Source organism: Poromitra crassiceps (assembly GCF_964638095.1).
Source record: "Poromitra crassiceps genome assembly, chromosome: 13".
In the NCBI taxonomy this organism is placed as follows: domain Eukaryota; kingdom Metazoa; phylum Chordata; class Actinopteri; order Beryciformes; family Melamphaidae; genus Poromitra; species Poromitra crassiceps.
In genome coordinates, this window is record NC_139644.1 from 12,311,394 (window position 1) to 12,329,796 (window position 18,403).

Genomic DNA, 18,403 nt, shown 5'->3' on the forward strand with positions numbered 1-18,403 from the left:
AAAAATCAAAAATGTAAATGTAGGCTATAGGGTATATCTATCTATCTATTTATCTATCAATATATCTAAATTAGAAGCAGTTGCGGACAACAAAAACGAATTATATAGTGGACAAAACAAAAGCTGTTGCAGCAGAACAATAGGATAATATACCTTTGTTATACAGATCACCTGAAAGCGTCTGGCAAATGTTGCTGGGATGTAACGTAGGGGGACAGTGGCAAGACATGTTGCAATTGCAAAAACAAATAGGCTGATACACAAAAGAAATTGGCAGTGGTATGGATGGCCTGATACATTACCTGCTGATTCACCCGTGTTGATCCAATCTGGGTTTGCAATGCTGGCAATTGCAAAGATATCTGCTGCCAGGAACAGGCATCCTGAAATGATCGTCAGTTTATCCATATCGCCAGCTGAAGTTTGGGGGTGTCTTAGTGGTGAATGACGTCAAACTGTGGCGTGGGGATCCAAATGTGACCCCCAAACCATATAGAAAGGTGGAGCAGACAGAGAGGCTGGTTGTTATCGGTCTACCTCGCCCCCTTCAGAGGGAGCCTCCTGTTCGCATTTTGTCCACACATTGCAGCAATAGGTCTTTCGCGTCGGATAGCAGAGAGAAGCCTTCAGCTACAAAGGGCTTGGAGAAGGCGTACAAAGCATCACATCTCAACTGTTTCCCCCCAGATTCTTCCTCCTCCGATAAAGCAATAGGCTCACTCAACGCCAGGGCCCTGGTCTGGACTCCAGCCGCTCGTGTTGTCGTTTGGGTCCGTTTAGCAGCAGCAGCAGCATTGGGCGACTGCGGCTAGCAGATAGCTTTGCTAGCTATTTCCCAAATTCGGACTCAGTACGCCGAGCCGCGGCCCAGAGGCTGCTCGACGCCCGAGACCCCGATCGCGTTAGCATTTCCAGAACAACGTCACATAGCGGAGGAGCACAATAAACCAACGAGTCCCCTCGCTTCACGCTATCCTTGTTTTCCACAGGCGAAGGTTCTAACGTTACCCGTCAGGAAAACGAGAAGCCATCCTCCCCCTCTTGCTTATTCATGCCCTCCTCTCCGCTGGAATAGCATCTGTACGAAGTCCGTTAGCCGACGAGCTCTGTTGTCGGGACCGCGGCGAGGAGACCAGCGCTGTGTATTTCAATCAAAGTGCGCTGCTACAGGAGCCATTCTGGACGGTAACTGATGCGTTATTGTTGTGCTTTCCCCCCCGTATGCCCACCGTTAGCTCAGCCCCTCTTTCTTCCAAATGACATCAGGCGAACACCCCCACGCAGAGCGCTACACACATACACACACTACACATACACACACAGAAGCTCACGGTGTGTTCGCGTTCGGGGGGCATTCGTTGTCTTCTCGCGATATTATGCAAAGAAGGGGGTCGAGTCCATGGTCGCCCTGGCAGAGTGTATGGATGGTGAGAGAGGTCTGGGTCAGTGTGTAGTAGATGGAAAATGTAGGGAAACTGGTGCCTCCCTCCAGTCGGTGATGATTAGTTACCATATAAGGCTAAACAAAATGTATTTCAATTTCAAAATAGCATTCATTTATTATTTATTCCTTCAAATATCAAATGATGGAATGAAACTAAATAACCGAGTCATTGTAACTACAGAAGGGCCACAAATTTGAGTTCTGACATTAATATCTCAGGAGGATTCTGAGAATAAAGACAAAATTCTGACTTTACTTAGAATTCTGAGACTGAGCATTAAGTCAGAATTCTGAGATTAAAGTCAGAATTATGAGTTCTGACTTTAAACTGGGTTCAGTCATGATTACTGTTTTTCAGTTAGATATGTGTGGGTACAATACTTAAGTTTAGAGTAAAGTTGAGCTCCATACCAAATACAAAATCATCACATAACATAACATTGTTTGATATCTTCCTGAGACCCGGACACCCCCCCCCCCCCCATGTCTCTTGGATAAATAAATAAATCCATGCATTTGCACTTGGTTAATGTAAAAATGCACATGAAACCATGGGAGGTCCAGATGCTTCTGGCCCATCATCTGAAAACTCTCTGTTTGAGCCTCAACAAAATTCTCTCCTGTTTAATGGTGTGTCTCCTACAATGTTCGGTACAAGTGTCAGGTATAAGTGCAAATAATACCTTAAACCCCATGACACAGTGGTGTGGCCATTCAGCCTTATGGCACTAGACCTGCGCCCACCACCCACATCCCCCTAGCCACTCCCCCTACCCACCCCTTGAACCCCAACTCTCTATGACCTTCCTATCCCTAGCTATAGCACCTATTCCCTAGCCACGCCCCTTCCTGACCACGCCCCCACCACCCACATCCCCCTAGCCACTCCCCCTACCCACCCCTCGAAATCCTGACTCTATGACCTTCCTATCCCTAGCTATGGCCTCTTGCTTTTACACAGCTCTGCCCCCTTCCTTGACCCCCCCACCCCCTCTACCACCCACCATTTCTGTTGAGGATACACATCTATACATATATCGTACAGGCAGGAGATCGACCTGACGACCTGGTGCAGTCAAAACAACCTGGAGCTCCTCCCAAGTGAGAACCTGGTCAGGTGGGAGGTTCATTTGAGATAGTTGGGAGGGAGAGAGAAGAGGCATGACACCAGTCAATATTTGAGAGCGACAAGCCGCCCCCTTTCTATAACCACATATAGTTTAACACAGCCAAATAAGGGCTTTTCCCCACCCATATAAAGTTTTTTATTATTGTGTTGTACTGTTGCAAGAGTTTGTGTATGGAAGTGCTATGGGTAGCATGTATGTAATAATGTATCTTAGGTGCTATAATCATTTTCACAAGGTTGATTCTGCCCAATAACAACGATATCTACATTTTAGCCCAGTTGTGTAACAAAGATTGAATATTTTGAATGATGGGGATATATTAGATTCCATTATCTCATTCAGACCTGGTGTTAGCTTAATCCCCAGATAAGTCAAGCCAGATGGCATCCATCTAACCATCCACTTGTCCCTGATAGCTGGAGGGCATATTTTAGATAGGGGGCGTGGCTTCAGATTTTGATAGCTGGAGGGCATATTTTAGATAGGGGGCGTGGCTTCAGATTTTGATAGCTGGAGGGCATATTTTAGATAGGGGGCGTGGCTTCTGATTTTGTCCACTTGACATTTACATGGACATTATTACCCTCCCCACATTATGTCACTTTGTAATTTGTAATTTATATTTTGAGTTTGCTTCATCTTCTGCAGTTGATGTGATCGCTGCGCTGCATACTTCACAGTCAAATTCCTTGTTTGTAATATATGCTTACTCACTATGGCTATTAAAATTAATCTTGAATCTATACTGCCTCATACTGTATGGTTGTATTCACAATTTAAGCTTGGAAAATTCTGTACACACACACACACATTGATTTGATGCATTCTTAACTCTTGTTCCAACATAAGCGGACACACGTTTTATTGAAAGCATGCCAGATAGCACTGAGTATGGTCAGCGCTCTCAGTTTTCAATACATCCGCAGGAACTCAGCAGAACTGTAGCCTCCCTCTGCTGGCAGTAGCAGTACCAACAGCTGGTCTGAGCAGTCCAGGATCAGCAGAATCTAATCTCACTGTTACTCTGTATTTACTGAGTATGTTAATCTCACACTATTACTTACTGAGTATATGAAAAAATGACATGTATGCAAATGACCGTATAGTTTTATGATAACACAACATGATGATCTTCTACGGGGGTGTCAAACCCGATTTCATTCCGGGCCACATCAGCATTATGGTTGCCCTCAAAGGGCCGGTTGTAAATGCAACATGATATAAATGTATCAAGCCTATGTGTTATATTTCATATTGCCTCTGATTTGATTGTTTTTTAGTAATAACTGAAATCAGAATTATAGGGAAAGCAATGGCAAACAGACAAGTATTCTATTTTTAGCCGTATTGCGCCAATTGTATTCTTTATAGCTCTGACGGGCCACATAAAATGAGGTGCCGGGCCAGATTTGGCCCCAGGGGCTTGAGTTTGACACGTGTTCTATATATTATGGATTTGGAGCCTCTGAGTCTGAGGCAAGCCCAAGAGCACTTTTGTTCAAAATAGCACAAATTAAATCTGCAGCAACGGCGATACTTCTTAAGTTAAATTAAGCAAAGTTAAAATGCTTATTTATACATTCAACCAGCATAATTAGCAGTGCATATTGAAGAAGCATGCTAACCATGGCATGAAAGGTAAATCTCTTTCCAAGGAAACCACACTTGTTCACACATACCCTGTCGGTCTAATCATTTTCGTACTTATGTCTCCCTCTACTGGCGATAAATGGAACAATACATTTTCTTTGAGCTGAATATGCCACCTCAAATACTACTGCTGCTACCACTGTTACTACATTAAGTCGGAGTATAGGTTGAATTCAACAGCACTCCTGAAACTGGCAGGGATTCAGTGACTTCAAAAGGACTCTGACGCCCCTGAACACAACCTTGAAACCTAGTTCTGGATTCATGCCACAAATCCAAAGGACAACCAGCTGTCATTACTGTAGATAGACCATTTAATGAATTTACATCAGATATACAGTGAAATGGACAAAAAACAACAATGCATCATTATCCTGCAGCTCCCTTACAGCTCCCGGACAGACTATAAATTATTGGAGACACCAAACCGATTATCTTTTGTAGCGGGAGGTCGGGGGTTTGAGGACCCCTTTCCTTTTGAAGCAGCCGGGCAAAACCTGCCCACGTTAAAATAACTCGGGTTCCTATATTCTGTTTTCATACTTCGTCCACAAAGGGAGTATTAATAAGGTGTCCGCTGGCTGCCATGGATTTCTTGCCGTCCACAAATTTCTTCGCAGCCTGTAAAAAGACAACCAAAAAAGCTTGTTTAAATTTTTGTTAAAAAAAAAAAAGTTTGAACATTTGTAATACTCTCTGGAGATGTGATTAGCAATAAGCAATATGGACAAAATATATTGCAATATTTTCTAAATATGACCACAATTCATGATATGCATTCACAATACTTTCTTAAGGCCTTGTTGCGAGTTAGAGGTAAATGAAGCATATGAACTTTTTTTAAAGTCCTTTAATTCAGCATTAGATGCTTCATTTCCCTTGGTGAGCTCAAAATCTAGAAATAAGTCCTCTAAGGGGAAGCCGTGGATAACTGATGAATTAAAGAAGCTCTCCCGGAAAAAAAATAAACTTTATAGGAGATCTATTCTTAACCCCTCCCCCATGAACATTGAAACCTATAAGAAGTGTAAAAACCAATTTACAGCCTTAGTAAAAAAAACAAAGAAAATATATTATTCTAATCAATTTACTGAAGCTTCTAACAACATCAAGACAACATGGAACCTCATTAATCACCTACTGAATCGCTCTAAATCTCCATTAGCTGCCCCCATAGAGATGAATGGTAAGAAGGGGATTATTTCTAACCCTAATGCCATTGCGAATGGCTTCAACGACTTTTTTGTAAATGTCGGCCCGGAACTAGCGTCTAACATCAAGGACTCTGACATAGACCCCTGCTTCATGATAAAGGGCCAGTATCCTCCACTCCGATATTTTGATCCACCAACATTACAGGAAGTCCGTGATATCATCATGTCTTTGAAAAACACAGCCCATGGTCATGATGGTATTAAACCTGTCCTTATTAGAGAGACCATTGATTACATCATCAAACCTCTCACTCATATCCTCTCTCTGTCACTTGAAACTGGAATTGTCCCCCAGGATTTAAAAATCGCAAAAGTCATACCCATCTTTAAAACAGGCGACTCCAAGGAATTCAGTAATTACAGGCCAATCTCAATTCTACCATGCATATCTAAAATCTTGGAAAAGCTCATCTACTCTAGATTATCTAATCACCTAGCAATCAACAACATATTATACAAACATCAATATGGCTTTCGCAAACAATATTCTACCGAACATGCCCTCATACAGCTTGTCAACTATGTTTCATCAGCTCTTGATAACAAGAAATTTGCCCTTGGAGTCTTCCTGGACCTGAGTAAGGCGTTCGATACGGTCAGTCATGACATATTGATTGCCAAACTCAATAGATACGGAGTGGAGGATACTGCCCTGCAATGGTTTAGAAACTATCTTACCAACAGAGAGCAATATGTGCATCTGGCTGGTTTCTCTTCCAAGAAATCACACATTTTGTTTGGTGTTCCGCAGGGATCAATCCTGGGCCCTTTATTATTTTTAATTTATATCAATGATATGGCCATGACATGTTCCAAACTCCTTCCAGTATTATTTGCGGATGATACAAACCTTATAGCTTCTCATGAAGACTTCAACACCTTAATTAGAACTGTCAACGAGGAACTATCTTCTGTTGCGGAATGGTTTCAATCGAATAAATTAACCCTCAATGTCAAGAAATGCAACTTCATGATCTTTTGTAATGTAAATAAATATTACCCTATAGAACTAGCTCAAATTAATATCAATAATGCTGAAATTGCATTAGTTCAGCATACTAAATTTCTAGGGGTTATTATAGATAGCGGGTTGAAGTGGTCTTACCATATTGACCTTGTCTCAAAAAGATCTGCAAAAATGCTTGGCATTTTGAGGAAGGTCTGTCCCTTAATTCACTCCTCAGCTCATTTAACCTTATATTATAGTTTTCTGTTTCCATTTATTAATTACTGCAACATTGTTTGGGCGGCAACCTATCCTACATATCTCAACAAATTATGCATCATACAGAAGAAATATCTAAGGTTTATATCTCATTCTAATAGATACGCTCCCTCGGCACCCCTCTTTAAAAAGTATAATATATTACCCATTGACAAAGTGAATGTTTATCAAACCTGTTTATTTCTACACAAGTTTATATATAGGAAACATGATCTTCCAGTCACCCTTCAATATTTGTTCATTCCCACCACAAATATTCATTCATATCAAACAAGACACAGCAATAACAATCTACTTTTACCACGCACACGGACTTCAAGGCACCAATTCAACATCGCCTTTAGAGGTCCTAAGCTTTGGAGTGAATTAAGCCTACCGCTAAGATCAATGTCCTCTTATTCTGCTTTCAAAAAGCACCTGAAGAAACATCTACTGTCCTCCTGATCCCTGTACTCATCCTTCTCTGACAGATTTTGACAACTTTTCTCGAACAGACTTTGTTCTCCTCTTAGCCTTCTTGCTTTTGCTCCAGATGCAAATGACCTTGTTTTCACTGCTTTGCTGATTTAACATGTAGCTTTTCTTTTTCTGTGTTTTTTTTGTTGTTGAATGTTTAGCCTGCATGTCACGAAATTAATATGAGTAGGTGTGGAACTCTGTACAAGCCTGCAAAGGCTTCGTTCCCACCTTGCACAGATTTGTACCTAAATTTGTGCTAAACAAATAAACTAAACTAAACGTTACAATTTTTTTTTCAACAGGACAGTATTCCATTTGCCACCTTTAAATCAAGTATACATCAAGAAAAATTACATTTCATTTAACACAACTAAATTAATAAGAGTCATTGGCCAAAGTAGGAATCCAGACCTAATTTAACTCATTCTAGTTTCTACATTTTTTTCAACAAGTTTCTCTCTCTCTCAATTTCCCCGCCCATCGAACGACCAGAGGAGGCACTATTGCAACGACCATGACACATTCCTCTAATTCGGCTTCCCACCTGCAGACACGGCCAATCGTGCCTGCGTGGAGGCGCGGCCAAGCCGGAGGTAACACAGGGGCTCGAACCTGCGACCCTCATGTTGGTAGGCAGGGAATTTACCACTGCACTACCCGGATGCCCATGAATTCTAGTTTCAAAAGCATGCATTGTGCAGCTTTCTTCGTCTTTAGTCATTTATGTCATATTTTATTGGTCGATTCATGTTTTTATTTATCCGATTTATTTATCTGAATTTCAAATACTTTTATTAATTGAACCATTTCTTTATTAATTTTAGATTTTTCAAGATGCGGTGTTCCATACTTTGCTACTATATATCACAATGTGCTGGTGAAGGTGCATGGTGATGATGAAAGCCTGTCATTATACATGTACTCACAGCGACCACGTCAGCGTGTGAGATGGATTCTATGCCCTGGAGAACGGTGTGAGGGGCCTGGTAGGCGCCGGTGGCTAGAGCCTGAGCACCCAACTCCTCCATCACGCCCTCGGAGCTCTCCATGGACATCAGGTACTCCGCTGTCATCTGGCTCCTACACAAAGTTGAGATGTGCAAAAGTCAATTTCTTCAAGGTCAACTTGTCAGTGGGTTGCCCTAGTGAACTAGTCTGTCTTAAGAAAGGCATCTACGTATTTAAAGTAGGCTGTACTGTGAATAGGCTTAAGAGCAGTTTCTTGGCTGTCTTAATGAAAAAGCATGAACTGTGCCTTGTTTGAGGCTTTTGATGAATGCTAATCCATTTCTTCTGAAAAATTAATTAAGAAAAAGTGCAAAGAGAAATCTAAGAGATCTTTCTAGACCACACATCGGCAAAATAGGGCCCACGATGGAATTGCCTTTTTTTCTCAGTGCAAGATACCCGCTGAATAAGTGTCCAAATGTTCATGTCATTCTGGCCAATACTCCACTTCTGTTATAACATTTCAGTCTGGAATATGGAATAGGCTATCTTTCAATAATCTTTATGACTAAAAGGCTAAAAGTAATCTCGTGTAAGAAATTACTCTTCTACAGTCATTTCTTGCGGCCCAGGGCCGGACTCAGAAAAACAAAACGACCCCCAAAAACTCAATAAAAGGCAGAATTATGTTAAGAAATCTCATCTGCTACAGCCATTGGATTTGTATCACTATTATATCAGGAGATTACCAAGAAATTACCAATCACAATGGGAGAGAGGGTTAATAATAGGGAGACTCCCACGGAAATCAGGAGTGTTGGCAGCCGGCAGGTATAATCTCAAATGTGTGGCCCTTCGCTTACTTGATGTAAGTCAGTATGGCCCTCAGGAAAAAAAAAATTGCCCACCCCTGATCTAGACTATTCCTTTGTGTTTGCGATGACTATTTTATCAGCAACATTATGCCTTGATGTCTGATACAACCTTGATTCCACCATGACATGACCCATAAGACAGGCCAACACTGATCAGTGAACTCACTTGGCTCTGTTGATGTCCGCCTCAGACACGTTTCCCTCGGCCACACCTGTCACCTGGGCGAGGGCAGCTTTGATCACCTGTACAGAGGAGGACAGCGAGCACAAGCTCAGTGAAAGGCACAATCTAATCGGGCAACATTTCTGAGGTTTCATATCAGAAACCATTTTCATTCTCTTTGAAGGTGTAATCTGGCAATCACCTCTGCTGCCGAGTCAGCTTGTGCTATGGTGTAGACTCCAAACAGGCCAGAGTCAGAGTATGAAGAATTGAAGGCTGTGGCCTGGAGGAAAGAGGTCAGAGGTCATCAGCCATTAGGTCAAAACTCCCTGCATTCATACAGTATCCCAGAATCCTAAACAACAGTATCCCAGAATCCTAAACAACAGCATTCCAGAAGTCAGTACGTGGGGGAGGTAACTCACGTCAAACGGCTGTGTGGTAGCCTTGGCGATGCCCTGGCTCAGGAGGCTCGTGATGTTGGAGCCCCTCTTGACATGCGGCCCGGCGCCCAGGACCCTCTGCAGCACGCTGAAGGCGTTGGCCTCGGCCGTCCCCATCACACCGCCCTCGCTGGTGATCAGTGTGTGGACCAGGCTGTCGCTGTTCTGCATCCGCAGCTCGCCTAGACACGTGCGCACGCACACACACACGCACGCACACACACACACACACACACACACACACACACACACACAATTTATTTATGTCCACATAGATGTAAAGTACAAAGGACATAAACACTATTAGCAGTGTAGGACATTTTAAAAATATTTTTGGGGCACATTTTGCCCCCACTGTCTAAAAAATGGGGGCATTTACAAAATTTGGGGGGCACTTAAAAAAGTAATTACTGCATAAAGTTGCTAAAGCGTAGTGTGGACAACAGCACACCGTTTGTGCAAGTGTGTTTTCTTTGCCTTCTGGCAACCAGCTTGCAGGTGTTGAGTGTGTGTTAAAGATGGAAATTGAATGAAAAGAAATTTATAGAAAGCTTGGGGCCATTTCTTTAGTTTTTAGGGGCATTCTGAGATTTCTTGGGGCATTTTTGCTGCCCTTGCCCCTGGCTAAATTCCTACACTGACTATTAGTGCAGTCAGACTTTAGGTCAGTTACATTATATATATTAAGTGCTTAATTGGCAATCACAATAATGCATACACATACAGTAGGATGTTAACACACAGGATGATGACAGTGCCGTGTCGATAGATACAATGATACTGTAAGACAAGATAACGGTCAGTATGCAGCTCATGGGTAGAAAAAGCAGCGCCTCCTCCATATTGAGCGGCTACCCATAATAGTAGATATTGAACAATATACCTTGCTAACTGCAGGAAGTACTGACGACCGCACACAGCGCACGCGCCTCAGGCAAAATGCGGAAGTAACTTTGGTCCCGCCACGTTAGTTCTGGCTATGGATTGACGTTTTTGCGTCACTTTGGATTATGATGTCATCGCGTGGTGAGTACACGAGTCACGACATGTGACTGAACGCGGGTAGGCTTGTGTACAGTTTACTGCCACTCAGCTGCTAAGCTGACTAGCAGCATAGATATTATATTACTATAGATGGGTCACCGCAGGCTCCGCCAATTCTAACAAATGGTAGCAGCAAGTCTCCTAAATGGGCGTGGTCAACCATTGACTCAGACCTGCCGAAAGTCTCCTAAGTCTCCTAAGTCTCCTAAGTCCATGGAAAACCATGGGCAAAACCCACGTGACAAAATGACAGGAAGTGAGTTGAAGTTGGGCCGTCTTGCTTGAATCCCATCATCTTTGCTAGCAGGAGGGGTGGAATGCACTTTCTAATTTCCCAAAATGTTGCCGTGTTCCTTTAAAGCCAGTGTGAAGATCCTGGTATCCTCTGAAACTAGAAGACCTAAGGCATCCATTGGTACCAACCAACCAATGTCATGCTCGTTGGGAAGGGGGCTAAATAACCACAAAGCTAGGCTAAAGTTTGACTATGGAAAAACTGGCATGGCCATTTTCAAAGGGGTCCCTTGACCTCTCGCCTCAACATGTCTGAATGAGAACAGGTTCTATGCGTATCCACGAGTCTCCCCTTTACAGACATGCCCACTTTATGCTAATCTGATACCGTTTTTGGCAAAAACCATGCCGTTTTTTTTGCACGCAGTATAAAGGAGGCCATTTGAGAACCACTGCTTTAGTGAAAATGTTTGCGCCAATCACTAATACGCTGTAAAGAAGACCACAGCTCCACCATCGCCGTCCAATCAATGTGATGCTGCTGTAACACAGGAAGTCTTACCTCCACGGTACACAGCCTTAGCCGCAGCGGCTCCGGCCCCGCTGCGGACACTCAGGAGCCCCTCCCCCAGCTGCCTCAAGACAGAGTGCTTCACACCTGGACAGGTACGTGAGGGAATATTAACATTAGCCTGGATGTGGAAGACAAAGCACTCGACTGTCTCACGACGAGCAAGATTTCCTCACAAACATCATAAACTCTGAGGACAGAGAGTGGTGTCGGCGCCTAATATGCTGTTGTTCAGACATGCCAACACATGCATGCTAGTCAAGTCACACACACACACAGACACACACACAGACACACACACACACACACACACACACACGTGCACTGCACACACACGCACGCACAAGTCAAGTCAAGTCAAGTTTTATTTGTATAGCACATTTCATACACAGAGGCAATTCAAAGTGCTTCACATAAAATGGTTGACAGGAAAATAAAAGAATAAAAGAAGAGAATGAAATGGACATTTAAAAGCATCACAAAACTTTAAAAAAAGAGTATAAAAAGTGCATTAAGCAACTAGTCTCTTAAAACAGACTGTCTCATCTACATCCGGCGAATGCAGCTATACAGTCTGTACGTTACACCCCCAGACCATGCACAAGGAAGTTGGGAAAAAAACCTTCAGACAGGAAGGAAGTTCGACGGAATCCGACCAATCACGACACGTGTGTCCACGAAAAATCCGGCATATTGTATTCTGATTGGACTAATGAGCGGAAGACCCGCGTTTCTGCGATTCTGATTGGACTAATGAGCGGAAAACCCGCCTTTCTACTTCCCATTCCGGTTGGTGCATGATTCTCCCCCACGAAGTACAGACGGTATGGCGGAAGCATTTGAAAATTGCGGAAGCCAACTCGTCTGTTCTAAGAGACTATTAAGCAACAGGCGCAACAGTTGCAAAAAGAGCTAAAAACTTATAGAGGACTCATTGGGTTTGCATAATAGAATGAATCAATTTATCTATACAGGCTACACAGGCATGTAGCAAACCATTAGCAGCACTGCTAACCTCTTCCCCAAATGCCAGCATCTACTGAATGCCTCTGGGTCTTTGGACAGAGGCCAGATGATATTTGAGAGGTACAGTAAGGCAGTAAGGCAGGCTGGAGTGTGTGCAAGGACCTATGCTTGCGTACATGTTGCATACTTGCGTGCTTGTGCGCACGCACAAAGTATATTTACATCAACAAGAGTGAGATAGGACTTGACTAGAGCAGAGATAGGTAAGTATGTCCTTGAGTAACATCACTAGACTAGAGCAGAGAGATATGTAGGTATGTCCTTGAGTAACAGCACTAGACTAGAGCAGAGATACTGTAGGTAGGTATGTCCTTGAGTAACAGCACTAGACTAGAGCATAGATAGGTAGGTAGCCAGGTATGTCCTTGAGTAACAGCACTAGACTAGAGCAGAGGTAGGTAGGTATGTCCTTGAGTAACAGCACTAGACTGGAGCAGAGGTAGGTAGGTATGTCCTTGAGTAACAGCACTAGACTAGAGCAGAGGTAGGTAGGTATGTCCTTGAGTAACAGCACTAGACTGGAGCAGAGGTAGGTAGGTATGTCCTTGAGTAACAGGACTACACTAGAGCAGAGATATGTAGGTATGTCCTTGAGTAACAGGACTACACTAGAGCAGAGATAGGTAGGCATGTCCTTGAGTAACAGCAGCACTAGACTAGAGCAGAGATAGTGATACTGTAGGTAGGTATGTCCTTGAGTAACAGCACTAGACTAGAGCAGAAATAGGTAGGTAGGTATGTCCTTGAGTAACAGCACTAGACTGGAGCAGAGGTAGGTAGGTATGTCCTTGAGTAACAGCACTACACTAGAGCAGAGATACTGTAGGTAGGTATGTCCTTGAGTAACAGCACTAGACTGGAGCAGAGGTAGGTAGGTATGTCCTTGAGTAACAGCACTAGACTAGAGCAGAGGTAGGTAGGTATGTCCTTGAGTAACAGCACTACACTAGAGCAGAGATATGTAGGTATGTCCTTGAGTAACAGGACTACACTAGAGCAGATATACTGTAGGTAGGTAATGGTATGTCCTTGAGTAACAGCACTAGGTATGTCCTTGAGTAACAGCAGTAGGTATGTCCTTGAGTAACAGCACTAGGTATGTCCTTGAGTAACAGCACTAGGTATGTCCTTGAGTAACAGCACTAGGTATGTCCTTGAGTAACAGCACTAGGTATGTCCTTGAGTAACAGCACTAGTGGAGACTCACCTAGTCCTACAAGAGCCATTCTGCCAGTGGTGAAATGGTTATCCACAAAGGACTGCAGCTACAGGGGGAGGAGAAGGAGGAGAGGCATTTATGAGCTATACACAAAGTAAAGTTTTGCAAGAGTGACTGAAATCACTTGCCTAAAACATAGACAGACCATAGCATTGACTTCCTATATGGAGGAATAGAACACGCACAGGTGACGCCATACCTGTTCACAGGAGACACGGCCAACCATGTGGTCAGGGCAGTACAGAGAGTTGGACAAGGCGTTCTTGTACGCTGCTTCATGCAACTTCTCAATTACACCTGTGGGAGAAAACAGACAACAGTCCAGTCAAAGATAATTACTTATGATAAACTACTAAGGAGGTAGATAACTTTGAATACTGATGATCTAAAACAGTGGTCCCCAACCACCGGGCCGCGGACCGGTATCGGGCCGCAACGCATTTGGTACCGGGCCGTGAGCCGGTACCAAAAAATAAATAAATAAACATAGGCTATAATATTATAGGCTGTGTGTGGTAGTTGAAACATAGTTTCAAGTTGACGTTTATTTATGTTTGTAGTTAAAACAAAAACATAAATACTGTATAGGCTACATACAGTACAACACAAAAGGCTGTTATTTACCCTTTGTCACCACCTGGTGAGTAAATATATATGTAACTAAAACCATTAAAATTGACAACCGGTCCCCAACCTTTTTTTCCATGTATCTACCGGTCCTTGGCACAAAAAAAAGTTGGGAACCCCTGATCTAAAACACTCAAATGAATAACATATTTCATCATTAAAACACATGCCATGACGCTACGGAGAAGTAGCATTTCAACAATGAAGATCCAAGTGATCAGGCACTAACCGATCTGTGGACACTGCTGGGCCAGTGTCTTGTCAACCTTCACCCTGGACGTCAGGTCTTTTACCTCCCATGGCCGGAACTCCTGAGCTGTGATCACGCTGACCAGATACTCCAACACAGAGTCTCTGGACACACAGACACACACGCACAGCACACGCACACAGTTACGGGACTGGTCACACTATAATGCATCACCATGTTAGGGCTGTAATTTACAATTATTTTCATTATCTCTTATCTGTCAATACTTTTTTTTTTTTTTTTTAGATAAAAAGTTCACAATTTAGTCTTTAACTTGTCGAAAAACAAAGACAAATGCCTATCACAAGCTACCAGAGCCCAGATAATTTAAATGACTTACTTAGCCTTATCAGCTGCAGTCAAAAACCTCCAATTTATAATATGAAACTGAGAAAAGCAAGCAAATCTTAGCATTTGTGAAGCTGTAAGAAGCACATTTTTACTTGATAAATGACAAATGATTATGCGATTATCAAAATTACAATCAATCAATCAATCAATCAATTGACTTGTGGTCTCAACACTAAACATGACCCCATGTTCACTTAGTGGAGCTATAATCAAACATGCATAAAGCATATGAGCAGGTCAATACAATAAATATGGGCAACTAAATCCTGGCTGACAATCGCAGACCAGAGCTCTGGCTGAACGAGATGAAAGAGAACTGTGAGAAATGACACGGAGAAGATTGTGCATGGCCCCACATTCTGGGCACATTGTCCTCTATAGCTCATGTGCGCTCTGGGTGTTCCACAGTTGCTGTGATTTGCTTTTTCAGATCAGCCTTTTCGGGATGTATGGAACTGCATAGGTATGTGAGAAGAGATGGGGAATTACTCAGATTTGCAGTAAATGTCAGGACTTTGACCTGGATTCATCAAGAACACAGCTAATTTCCGATATATATTGATTTTCGGCAGGAAAAAGTGGAAAAAGGGTTGAGTATCTCTTTAAGTGGGAGAGGAATCTCTGCGGCCCGAGGGAATGACGAGCCCCGATCCTCGTCAGAATCTGTCAGAGAGACAAAGTGGCCACCTATATTTCCCATACATCCATCCAACCTCGCCAAGGAGCTACATACTTAACAAAATGAACAATGACAGCGATTCCATAACACCGATGCTATGACTTGTCTCAAGCCCCCAAAACGTGTTTCCCCACGCACAAAAGAGGACTACATTTCCAACAGCCACCCCATCAGTCTCCGCTGTCGGCCTCCACCTGTGGGACAACAGTACAGCACTGACGGAACCATGGAGGCACTCACAGGTGGTCCCTCAAGCAGTCCATAGAGTAGACTAGGGTCTCCCTCGATGAGGTCACACTGCAGGGAAACACATGAGGACACCGTCACTGCACTGAGTCGGGCTGTGGGAATGTTGCACGAGCGCACCCGTGTTTATTTATAGCAGGGAAAGCTGGGGGGAGATTTGATGTGTGCGTGTTCGAGTGAGGGGGCGGGGGGACAAGATGACGCTGACTCACCTTAGGCTGGCCCCGACTGCTTCCACACCACGACACAGCCTAAAGGCAGACGCTCCCTTATTAGTCTGCAAAGAAACAAACCGCCACCGTCATTATTCAGCAAGATCCCACAGCAAGATGTCGGTATAAAGAGTAAGAAACTACGGGGCTGGGGGGTTGAGATGCCCCTTGACAAAAACAAAACAAAACTGTATTATTACATTGCAAAAGGGAAGTGAGAGGGAAGTGTGTATTGAATATGTTCCAAACAAAGTCCTTCATTTGTCACAATTGTAGAAAAGACACGCATGTAAAAATGTGTTTTAGTTTGCCTGATTCTTTGCGTTTTATTCATGAGCTACATATTATTCACCTTATGTTCCAACACAGGGGTCAGCTAGTTACTTCCCATTGTGTTGACACTTCCTGTGACAGTACAGCACTAGTGACCAGGTAAAACAGACGGTGTTTTGAACAGGAAGTCATAACACAACTGGGTCAAGTGGGCGGAGCTACATAAGATGAATATGAAGCACATTGAATTTGCCTTGTGTATGACATGTGCTATATAAATAAATGATCTTGCCTTGGTGCAGCACCTTCGATACATGAATACAGTAGCAAGTAGAGGAGGGACTCATGCGAAAAATTAAAATAGCTCTAGAAGAAGTGGGTCACAGTTCTCCCAGGCCGCCCCTTTGTCAAACACGTCACACAATTGCAAATTACCAAGTTGGCTGCCAATCGTAGCACGTGAGAAACCCCCTGGTTCTCCACGGTCTCATAGCGACTCCCAGCTCTCACAAACACGCCCACGCTGGACACGGGGGAGTAGTGCTCCAGCGACGCTATCACAAGACCGTTGTGGAGCTTGGACACCTGAGGCAGCAAAACGAAAAGAAGGTTACAGAGAATCTGGAAGGCAACAAATCGAGCTTTTGAAGCTTGTTGTCAAAGCAGCAGAGATAAACAGAAGAGTACGTGATGACGACTGCCTGTAGACAAAAGGTCTTAATCGGTTTTGATCATCAGAAAATGTCATGCTGAGACGGACTGTCCATCAGGGTGAGTACAGAGCTACTGCATGACCAAATGGCAGACAGATGCGCACATATAGACGCATATGTGGATTAGGTGTGACTCCGGCCTGAAACAGTGATTAATGTATACAGAGCTGAGCAGCACCTACCTGGACATCCTGGGCAGGCAGGGGGGCAGAGGGGGCTCCTTTGCGGCCTCCATAGGGCTCAGTTAGAGCCTCACTCCTCCTGGCAGCAGCATAGCATCGTTTCTGTGGAAAAGAGCAACGCCAAATTCAATCTCCAGCAGTTTCTCCGCTGAGGGCAGCTTGTTTGAGGGTAACGGGCAAAGAGTGCCCCTAAATTCCAATTCCTGATAAAGCTTCAGCAGGTGTAAAGTATCAGGGTCGAGTTGTGTTTAACAGGCTGTGGGGGGGGGGGGGGGTCGTTTCCTCTTGCCTTTTCCTGCTCAGAGTGTATAATATCAAAGAGCAAGTCTGGTAACAGAGTGGTCTTAACTCCACAAATATGAATGCCATTGCCATGTATAACGTGTCATAACAGTTACTGCCAACTACCTAACGCTAACACTGTTATAAACAACATTGGTCTGCTATCAGTCCAATGCTATCTAGTGTGCCAAGCTGCTTTGTTTCTCCTTGTCATAGTGGAAATTAAAACATAGGGTTTGTGGGGTTCCGGGTAGTGGAGTAGGGTGACCTGAAGTGACCTACGTATGTACATTTAGCATACAGAGCGTGGAGGACTGCAAACGTCATGCATCTGTCATGTCAACAACACGTGGGCTACTGCAGCTGCGTGTGTGTTGTCATGTTCATGTCCTGCTTTCCATTTCAGGAAAAGCCCCAAATATGTCGATTCTGAGGAGAGATGACCTTCAGGTTGGCGCAGGATACAAGCAACACTACAACTTGCATTGTGGTCATCTCAGCCGGGACCAACTGCTAATGTTAGCCAAACTCCCACTCTAAATGATAAATGATCATTTGGCTCGATTTCACTGTAACGTTACATGCGAATGGTTGCGGAGACCTTGTAAGCAACGCCTTACCACCTAGCAAGGTAACTAGCCGCACAGACCCTAACGTTAGCCAGCGAGCTAACAGTGGTAAGATGTGGCTTCACCTTCAAAGGAAACAACGAATTACAACTCTGTTTAAATCCATTTGGCTACACAGCTCAGATCAAACAGGAAAAACTGGACTCACGGAGAGATTATTAAGAGGCCGAATTCCTCTCATGACTCCCGACTCTCCTTCAGCCGGGTACGAAAAGACAGATATGGCGGATTCATGTCCTACCCACAATCCACTGCGCGTAGTAGTAGCAAATCAAAGATGTTTTATGATGTCAAGATGAATATAAATTGTATCA

The 18,403-nt window shown here is 43.6% G+C and overlaps 2 protein-coding genes across 2 annotated transcripts in view; both read right to left on the reverse strand.

The window, feature by feature from the left end:
* Nucleotides 1-1,211, reverse strand: part of mosmoa (modulator of smoothened a) — a 41,359-nt gene extending 40,148 nt beyond the window's left edge. Inside the window, exon 1 of the mRNA XM_083649910.1 lies at nucleotides 303-1,211. Within this exon, the coding sequence (XP_083506036.1) occupies nucleotides 303-408 (106 nt within the window). The 5' untranslated portion in view covers nucleotides 409-1,211. The remainder of the gene's footprint in view (nucleotides 1-302) is intronic.
* A 3,304-nt stretch (nucleotides 1,212-4,515) lies between these two features.
* uqcrc2a (ubiquinol-cytochrome c reductase core protein 2a) lies at nucleotides 4,516-18,309 on the reverse strand. The gene is made up of 14 exons (XM_083649455.1): nucleotides 18,238-18,309; nucleotides 17,179-17,280; nucleotides 16,719-16,868; nucleotides 16,011-16,075; nucleotides 15,793-15,849; nucleotides 14,502-14,626; nucleotides 13,845-13,942; nucleotides 13,634-13,691; nucleotides 11,392-11,487; nucleotides 9,534-9,733; nucleotides 9,311-9,391; nucleotides 9,112-9,188; nucleotides 8,049-8,202; nucleotides 4,516-4,845 (listed from the first exon to the last, which is right to left on the reverse strand). The coding sequence occupies exons 1-14, from the start codon at nucleotides 18,268-18,270 to the stop codon at nucleotides 4,762-4,764; spliced, it is 1,380 nt and encodes a 459-aa protein (XP_083505581.1). The 5' UTR covers nucleotides 18,271-18,309; the 3' UTR covers nucleotides 4,516-4,761.
* Nucleotides 18,310-18,403: the final 94 nt, after the last annotated feature.

Excerpts from the sequence above, each read along its gene's own strand:
- uqcrc2a (XM_083649455.1), bottom strand. The coding sequence starts at position 18,270 with ATGAGAGGAATTCGGCCTCTTAATAATCTCTCC. Across the intron at positions 13,943-14,501 it reads CCAGCAGTGTCCACAGATCG|GTGTAATTGAGAAGTTGCAT; the intron begins GTTAGTGCCTGA and ends TTTCTCCCACAG. Across the intron at positions 9,392-9,533 it reads CTACCACACAGCCGTTTGAC|GCCACAGCCTTCAATTCTTC; the intron begins GTGAGTTACCTC and ends TCTTTCCTCCAG.